This window comes from Mercenaria mercenaria, chromosome 11 (genome assembly GCF_021730395.1).
Source record: "Mercenaria mercenaria strain notata chromosome 11, MADL_Memer_1, whole genome shotgun sequence".
NCBI lineage: Eukaryota > Metazoa > Mollusca > Bivalvia > Venerida > Veneridae > Mercenaria > Mercenaria mercenaria.
The window spans coordinates 24,464,055-24,473,619 of NC_069371.1; the positions used below are offsets into that span (position 1 = coordinate 24,464,055).

A 9,565-nucleotide genomic window follows, 5' to 3' on the forward strand; every position below is an offset into this window, starting at 1 on the left:
CTGTCTGGCCTACTTTGTAGCTGACAAAGAGGCATTGGCAGTAACAAAGGGGGAATAGTGGAGAAAAATAATGTTTTTAATTTTACTTATATAATGAATATATTAATATAGTATTGACAGTTTAGGATACAAAAATACTGTTAACTGTTTTTAGCTCACCTATTGGAATGTAGAGTCATTGCACTCACTCAGTTGTGGGATTTATTTTCTAAGTCAGAATTTTTATTTATTCATAGTTGATGCAAAATTTTCATTAAAATCTATCTTTAAGTTAGATTTCCTATTTTTTGATTGACAGCTTGAATTAGTGAAATGGCTGATATATTTAGTAACTGAAATTGTTTTATTAGCTCACCTGTCACAAAGTGACAAGGTGAGCTTTTGTGATGGCGCGGTGTCCGTCGTCCGTCGTCCGTCCGTCCGTGCGTGCGTGCGTCCGTACACTTTTGCTTGTGACCACTCTAGAGGTCACATTTTTCATGGGATCTTTATGAAAGTTGGTCAGAATGTTCACCTTGATGATATCTAGGTCTAGTTCGAAACTGGGTCACGTGCCGTCAAAAACTAGGTCAGTAGGTCTAAAAATAGAAAAACCTTGTGACCTCTCTAGAGGCCATAATTTTCAATGGATCTTCATGAAAATTGGTCAGAATGTTCATCTTGATGATATCTAGGTCGAGTTCGAAACTGGGTCACGTGCAGTCAAAAACTAGGTCAGTAGGTCTAAAAATAGAAAAACCTTGTGACCTCTCTAGAGGCCATATATTTCACAAGATCTTCATGAAAGTTGGTCAGAACGTTCACCTTGATGATATCTAGGTCAAGTTCGAAACTGGGTCACGTGCCATCAGAAACTAGGTCACTATGTCAAATAATAGAAAAACCTTGTGACCTCTCTAAAGGCCATATTTTTCATGGGATCTGTATGAAATTGGTCTGAATGTTCATCTTGATAATATCTAGGTCAAGTTCGAAACTGGGTAACGTGCGGTCAAAAACTAGGTCAGTAGGTCTAAAAATAGAAAAACCTTGTGACCTTTCTAGAGGCCATATATTTCACAAGATCTTCATGAAAATTGGTCAGAACGTTCACCTTGATGATATCTAGGTCAAGTTTCAAACTGGGTCACATGCCATCAAAAACTAGGTCAGTAGGTCAAATAATAGAAAAACCTCTTGACCTCTCTTAAGGCCATATTTTTCATGGGATCTGTATGAAAGTTGGTCTGAATGTTCATCTTGATGATATCTAGGTCAAGTTCGAAACTGGGTCACATGCAGTCAAAAACTAGGTCAGTAGGTCTAAAAATAGAAAAACCTTGTGACCTCTCTACAGGCCATATATTTCATGAAATCTTCATGAAAATTTGTCAGAATGTTCACCTTGATGATATCTAGGTCAAGTTCGAAAGTGGGTCACGTGCCATCAAAAACTAGGTCAGTAGGTCAAATAATAGAAAAACCTTGTGACCTCTCTAGAGGCCATATTTTCCATGGGATCTGTGTGAAAGTTGGTCTGAATGTTCATCTTGATGATGTCTAGGTCAGGTTTGAAAGTGGGTCACGTGCCGTCAAAAACTAGGTCAGTAGGTCAGATAATATAAAAACCTTGTGACCTCTCTAAAGGCCATATTTTTCAATGGATCTTCATGAAAGTTGGTCTGAATGTTCATCTTGATGATATCTAGGTCAAGTTCGAAACAGGGTCATGAGCGGTCAAAAACTAGGTCAGTAGGTCTAAAAATAGAAAAACCTTTTGACCTCTCTAGAGGCCATACTTGTGAATGGATCTCCATAAAAATTGGTCAGAATGTTCATCTTGATGATATCTAGGTCAAGTTCGAAAGTGGGTCACGTGCCATCAAAAAGTAGGTCAGTAGGTCAAATAATGAAAAAACGTTGTGACCTCTCTAGAGGCCATATTTTTCATGGGATCTGTATGAAAGTTGGTCTGAATGTTTATCTTGATGATATCTAGGTCAAGTTTGAAACTGGGTCAACTGCGATCAAAAACTAGGTCAGTATGTCTTGAAATAGAAAAACCTTGTGACCTCTCTAGAGGCCATACCCTAGAATGGATCTTCATGAAAATTGGTCAGAATGTTTACCTTGATGATATCTAGGTCAAGTTTGAAACTGGGTCACGTGCCTTAAAAAACTAGGTCAATAGGTCAAATAATAGAAAAACCTTGTGACCTCTCTAGAGACCATATTTTTCAATGGATCTTCATGAAAATTGGTCATAATTTTTATCTTAATAATATCTAGGTCAAGTTTAAAACTGGGTCACATGAGCTCAAAAACTAGGCCACTATGTCAAATAATAGAAAAATGACGTCATACTCAAAACTGGATCATGTGGGAAGAGGTGAGCGATTCAGGACCATCATGGTCCTCTTGTTTACAGTGAGTGTGATGGTTGCTATGGATCAGACAACAGTGATCAAGGTACTAGAATATCATCTCAACTGGTTTGAAGCCACTGGATTTACAGAAAGACAGGTAAATTATATAAAGTCATTTTGTTACCTCATACATTCAGGGTGAGCTGATAGAATAGGTGGATTGTCAGGCATCTGTGGACCATAAGTAACTGTTAATGCTATGGAGGTCAGTTTTGACCAATCTTATTGAAGCTTGCTCAGATTAAGTATAATCTCCACTGAGTTTGATATTTGGATCTAGGAGCAAAAAACTAGGTCACTATGTCATTCGTAGCTAAACATTGATAACACTTATCTTACATAGTCCTATCAGGTCAACATGAAAACAGTTTGTTTTGAATTTCACTCTGAGAGTTATAGCCCTTGACTGTCAAAAGTATGCATCAAGTGAATAAAAGTTTGTGTTTGATGTATCTCCAAATGTATTTGACCAAATTGACTCAGATAATACACAGATAAAGTGCTTAAAAGTTTATGGTGCATATATTTAAAAAAAATAAATTCACCTACAATCATGAAACCATGTATAGTGACAGGAAGTGGTTGGCATTTGTGTCCTAGTCACACTTGTGTCCTAAGGACACAAATCTGGTTTAGTTTGAGATGTTGTTTTTTTAGCTCACCTGTCACAAAGTGACAAGGTGAGCTTTTCTGATCGCGGGGTGTCCGTCGTGCGTGCGTGCGTCCCTAAACTTTTGCTTGTGACCACTCTAGAGGTCACATTTTTCATGGGATCTTTATGAAAGTTGGTCAGAATGTTCATCTTGACGATATCTAGGTCAAGTTCGAAACTGGGTCACGTGCCTTCAAAAACTAGGTCAGTAGGTCTAAAAATAGAAAAACCTTGTGACCTCTCTGGAGGCCATATATTTCACAAGATCTTCATGAAAATTGGTCAGAATGTTCACCTTGATGATATCTAAGTCAAGTTTGAAACTGGGTCACGTGCCTTCAAAAATTAGGTCAGTAGGTCTAAAAATAGAAAAACCTTGTGACCTCTCTAGAGGCTATATATTTCATAAGATCTTCATGAAAATTGGTCAGAACGTTCACCTTGATGATATCTAGGTCAAGTTCGAAACTGGGTCAGGTGCCATCAAAAACTAGGTCAGTAGGTCAAATAATAGAAAAACCTTGTGACCTCTCTAAAGGCCATATTTTTCATGGAATCTGTATGAAAGTTGGTCTGAATGTTCATCTTGATGATATCTAGGTCAGCTTCGAAACTGGGTCACATATGGTCAAAAACTAGGTCAGTAGGTCTAAAAATAGAAAAACCTTGTGACCTCTCTAGAGGCCATAAATTTCAAGAGATCTTCATGAAAAATGGTCTGAATGTTCATCTTTATGATGTCTAGGTCAAGTTCGAAACTGGGTCACGTGCGGTCAAAAACTAGGTCAGTAGGTCTAAAAGTAGAAAAACCTTGTGACCTTTCTAGAGGTCATAAATTTCATGAGATCTTCATGAGTATTGTTCAGAATGTTCACCTTGATGATATCTAGGTCAAGTTCGAAAGTGGGTCACGTGCCATCAAAAACTAGGTCAGTAGGTCAAATAATAGAAAAACCTTGTGACCTCTCTAGAGGCCATATTTTTCATGGGATCTGTATTAAAGTTGGTCTGAATGTTTGTCTTGATAATATCTAAGTCAAGTTCGAAACTGGGTCACGTGCCATCAAAAACTAGGTCAGTAGGTCAAATAATAGAAAAACCTTGTGACCTCTCTAGAGGCCATATTTTTCATGGGATCTGTATGAAAATTGGTCTGAATGTTTATCTTGATGATATCTAGGTCAAGTTCGAAACAGGGTCATGTGCGGTCAAAAAGTAGGTCAATAGGTCTAAAAATAGAAAAACCTTGTGACCTCTCTAGAGGCCATACTTGTGAATGGATCTCCATAAAAATTGGTCTGAATGTTCACCTTAATGATATCTAGGTTAGGTTTGAAACTGGGTTACGTGCCTTAAAAAACTAGGTCAGTAGGTCAAATAATAGAAAAACCTTGTGACCTCTCTAGAGGCCATACTTTACATTGGATCTGTATGAAAGTTGGTCTGAATGTTCATCTTGATGATATCTAGATCAAGTTTGAAACTGAGTCAACTGCAGTCAAAAACAAGGTCAGTAGGTCTAAAATTATTAAAATCTTTTGACCTCTCTAGAGGCCATATTTTTCAATGGATCTTCATGAAAATTGATCTGAATGTTCACCTTGATGATACCTAGGTCAGTTTCGAAACTGGGTCACGTGCGGTCAAAAACTAGGCCAGTAGGTATAAAAATAGAAAAACCTTGTGACCTCTCTAGAGGCCATATTTTTCATGAGATCTTCATTAAAATAAGTGAGAGTGTTCACCTTGATGATATCTAGGTAAAGTTCAAAACAGGGTCACGTACCTTCGAAAACTAGGTCAATAGGTCAAATAATAGAAAAACCTTGTGCCTTCTCTAAGGACCATATTTTTCAATGGATCTTCATGAAAATTGGTCAGAATTTTTATCTTGATAATATCTAGGTCAAGTTCAAAACTGGGTCATATGAGCTCAAAAACTAGGTCACTATGTCAAATAATAGAAAAAACGACATCATACTCAAAACTGGGTCATGTGGTAAGAGGTGAGCGATTCAGGACCATCATGGTCCTCTTGTTTCATTTTGTTATGTTTATCAGTCTTGTTTATTACTCAGCTGAACAAACTTCCAACCATCAAACATTCAACACTCAAAGATAACCCCTGACCAGAATATGCTTCTGTTAAACTTTTGTGGCCTGCTTCATTGCCTGCAGACAACTGGTGAAGTAGGGTCAAGATAAAGAGTAGAAACTGGGACATCTGAGAGCAAAAACAAGTCTTGGCCTTTAGCCTGCTAAATTTCTAAAATGGGTTTGCCTATCATTCAGTTTGGGCAATACCATTTAATATTCAAAGGGGTTTTCACTAAAAATTTGCTGACTAAATAGCAAACAGTGCAGACCATGATCAGCCTGCACGGATGTGCATACTGATCTTTGTCTGCACAGGTCGCAAAAGGCAGTTCTAATCACTTGCTGCCAGCAGACTAAAGGTTAGATAAAAGATTATTGATTATTACTGTAGAGGCAACATTTTTACCTGACCTTCATTAGGTATGACAGGATGGTTGGTCTTTACAAGTCTATGTCATGGTTGCAACTGAATCATCTAGTTTCAAAAACTTGGCCAGTAGGTCATTTCATAAGAATTTACGTGTCATGTTTTCTGTCTGATGTACATGAGAATTTGGTCAGAATGTTTCACTTTATGAATTTACAGCCACCGGAATTAGAAAGTTGGTCACCAGACTGTTAAATATATGTCAGAATACAGAAAAATATTATTTACACTTTAGAAAAGTTGGTCACCAGACTGTTAAATATATGTTAGAATACAGAAAAGTATTATTTACACTTTAGAACTCCCACTTTTCACTGGATCAGCTCAAGACTTCTTGTCCATTACGGACTTACTTATGCTTGACTGGATATTTAGATTACTTGGCATAGACATTCACCATACAAAACAATAGTGCCAAGGCATATGCATCCTTGCCTCAGAGGTCAACAATAAAACTCTTCTGAGTTCTCAGTTCAATTAGGTTTTGATTTGGGGTAATAAAATTAAATCATAATATGAAATTAATAATGGATAATTTTGAAAAAAACATCATTTTAAAGACATTTCCAATGCAGTTTAGATTGCTGACAGCATTTCAGTACACCAATTAAAGGTCTAAGTCAGATGTTAGAGTCAGCAATCTTGAGATTTTACAAATTTTAAAGTGACACCTATTATAACATACTGTTTGTCTTTGTATTTACAGGGTTATTGGTTTTACGCTTTGTTAGTCAGTTTAGAAAAGCCGTTACTACCTGATGCCTGTTCCTTGCTACGAGGTCTGGCGAGAGCATGTTCAAGATTACGTGCATCTTTGGTAAGGATTTTTATCAGGTTTTCATAGTGTACAGGTACAAAGAGATTAATTGTTTTACATAATCCATAGTTCCTTAATCTTTCAGAAGATTCATTGATTCCTTATTCCACTAAAATATATACTTAAAGATATCCAATTCTGTCTTTCTCTGAAATGTGTCATCTTCAGATATTTACTTTAAATGTTAAATTACTTATCAGATGGATTTAACTTTACTAAATATATGAATCACTTGTGTATGTAGAGCTGCATTCATAATGAGATGTCATAATGTAACAGTTGTTCATTAAAAACACGTCAGTTTTTTTTCAGTGATAATGATTTTTTTTACTGTGTTAGCTAGACAGGTATTAAGTGTATACTCTTTTAAACAAAACTATTGCATAGTACTGCTAATACAAACAAACCTGTTCATTTTATATTTACATAAATTATACGTAGAATTTTTTTTCATATTTTCAAATTCTGGTCTAATGTACCTTTATTTTACCAGTTAGCTTAGTATTCAGAGCAGATGTGACAGGAAAAGCCCCCTTGTAAGCAAAGTAAGAAAAACAAATTTAGCAGGAAAGTTGCCATGTTTAGCTAAGTAGGCAGAAAAAAATCAACAGGAAAGTCTACCAGGTTTAAGCTCAATGGGTTAGCAAATCTGGCAGGAAAGTCCATCCAGTTAGTTAAGTAGGTAGAGCAAATTCAGTGGGAATGTCCTACTAGCTTAGTATGTATAGCAAATTCAACAGGAAAGACCCCAAGGCTAGCTTAGTAGGTTGAGCAAATTCAGCATAATCTCCCATATTAATTTATGAAAAAGAGCAAATTTAACCATTTTTTGGTCGATGAAATTCAACAAGAAAGTCCCCATGGCTAGCGTAGTAGATAGAAGCAAATTCAAATGGAAAGTCAACAGGCTAGCTTAGAAAGTAGAGCAAACTCAACATGAAAGTCCCCCAGGCTGACATAATAGGTAGGGGAAATTCAACAAGAAAGTCCCCTTGGCTAGCATAGTAGGTAGAAGCAAATTCAATAGGAAAGTCAACAGGCTAGCTTAGAAAGTAGAGCAAATTCAACATTAAAGTCCCCTTGGCTGACAATTAATAGGTAGGGGAAATTCTAAGTAGGGGAAATTCAACAAAAAAGTCCCTTTGGCTAGCATAGTAGATAGAAGCAAATTCAATAGGAAAGTCAGTAGGCTAGCTTAGAAAGTAGAGCAAATTCAATATTAAAGTCCCCTTGGCTGACATAATAGGTAGGGGAAATTCAACAAGAAGGTCCACAGATGTCTTTATTTTTTAACTGACGGTTCTTCATTGAATTATTTTATTTTTATCACAGATATTTTCATGAAATGATTTATTTCCAGGAAAGCCCTGATGACCCAAGACTGACACCACTGAACTTATTCATCTGTTTGATATCAAGATATTTTGACCAATCAGATCTTATGGACAGTGTCACATGACATGTGATGGACAGTTGTTTTATCATTTTTAAAGTTATTAATGGAAAATTATTGATGAAAAGCTGAGATTTCAATACTTGTTTGTGTACATGTATGGCCAGATTCAACTATTGTACCCCCCGGCAACAAAGTTGTAAGGGGGGGTATACTGGTTTCAGGTTGTCTGTCTGTCTGTCTGTCCGTCTGGTCGTCTGTCCGTAGACGCAATCTTGTGCGCACCATCTCTCCTTATCCCCTTGACAGAATTTAATGAAACTTCACACAAGTGATCAGTACCAACAGTAGTTGTGCATGGGGCATGTTAGGTTCTTTTAGAAAAAAAATTTGCAGAGTTATGGGATTTCGTTTTTTTGTTACTATACTATATACATAGACACAAACTTGTGCGCACCATCTCTCCTCATTCCCTGGACACAATTTAATGAAACTTCACACAAGTGATCAGTACCAACAGTAGTTGTGCATGGGGCATGTTAGGTTCTTTTAGAAAAAAATTTTGCAGAGTTATGGGACTTTGTTTTTTTTGTTACTATACTATATACATAGACACAATCTTGTGCGCACCATCTCTCCTCATTCCCTGGACACAATTTAATGAAACTTCACACAAGTGATCAGTACCAACAGTAGTTGTGCATGGGGCATGTTAGGTTCTTTTAGAAAAAATTTTTCCAGAGTTATGGGACTTTGTTTTTTGTTACTATACTATATACATAGACACAATCTTGTGCGCAGCATCTCTCCTCATCCCCTTGACACAATTTAATGAAACTTCATACAACTGATCAGTAACAACAGTAGTTGTGCATGGGGCATGTTAGGTTCTTTCAGCGACAAAAATTGCAGAGTTATGGGACTTTGTTTCTTGTTAACATACTATGTTCATACAGTCTGCATATGCAATCTTGTGCGTGCCTAATCTACCAAACCCTTGCACACAATTTAATGAAACTTCACACAAGTGATCAGTACCAACCCTAGTTGTGCATGGGGCATGTTACATTCTTTTAGATAAATATTCTGCATAGTTATGGGACTTTGTTTTTTGTTACTATACTGTATACATACAGTCTATATACATACAGTCCACATAATTATGCAGTCTTGTGTGTGTCAAATAGCAATGTACTGTGTCAGTGCATGCGGGGGGTACATTCATCACCTTTAGTGATAGCTCTAGTTTTAAAATTGTAAAGTGACAAATTTGACTCCAGATAAAGAGATGAAAATCCCACACAAACGTGTACTGGTACAAAGTATGAATTGGGAACCTCTTTATGTTTGCTTTTAGTCTGAAACATAGTATGAAGAGTGTATGATGAAACATGCAGCATATAATTTTGAAAATTGTTCCATTTACATTCAATTTGAAAGAATATGTCCCTGGATGAGAATTATATTCTTGTATATCTGTGTTTAGTATTTTATTTATAACTGAAACTGGAAGTATACCAGTGCTGCATTATGTCTAAGCCTTTGTTAATCCCCCCCCCCCCCCCCCCCCCCCCCCCCCCGCCATCATGAGTGGTGGGGGGTTATAGGGATTGTATCCATCCATCCTTCCGTCTGTCCATCTGTAACATTTTGTATCCACTCTGTATCTCCTAAACCCCTTAAAGGATTTTCATGAAACTTGGGTCAAATGATTATCTCATCAAGACGATGTGCAGAACTCATGAGTCAGCCATGTTGGCTCAAGGTCAAGGTC

The 9,565-nt window shown here is 36.9% G+C and overlaps 1 protein-coding gene across 1 annotated transcript in view; it reads left to right on the forward strand.

The window, feature by feature from the left end:
* LOC123532327 (gem-associated protein 2-like) overlaps positions 1–9,343 on the forward strand; it is a 32,180-nt gene extending 22,837 nt beyond the window's left edge. The window contains exons 7-9 of the mRNA XM_045313737.2: positions 2,408–2,502; positions 6,288–6,398; positions 7,759–9,343. Of these exons, the coding sequence (XP_045169672.2) occupies positions 2,408–2,502; positions 6,288–6,398; positions 7,759–7,857 (305 nt within the window). The 3' untranslated portion in view covers positions 7,858–9,343. The remainder of the gene's footprint in view (positions 1–2,407; positions 2,503–6,287; positions 6,399–7,758) is intronic.
* The last annotated feature ends 222 nt before the right edge of the window (positions 9,344–9,565 follow it).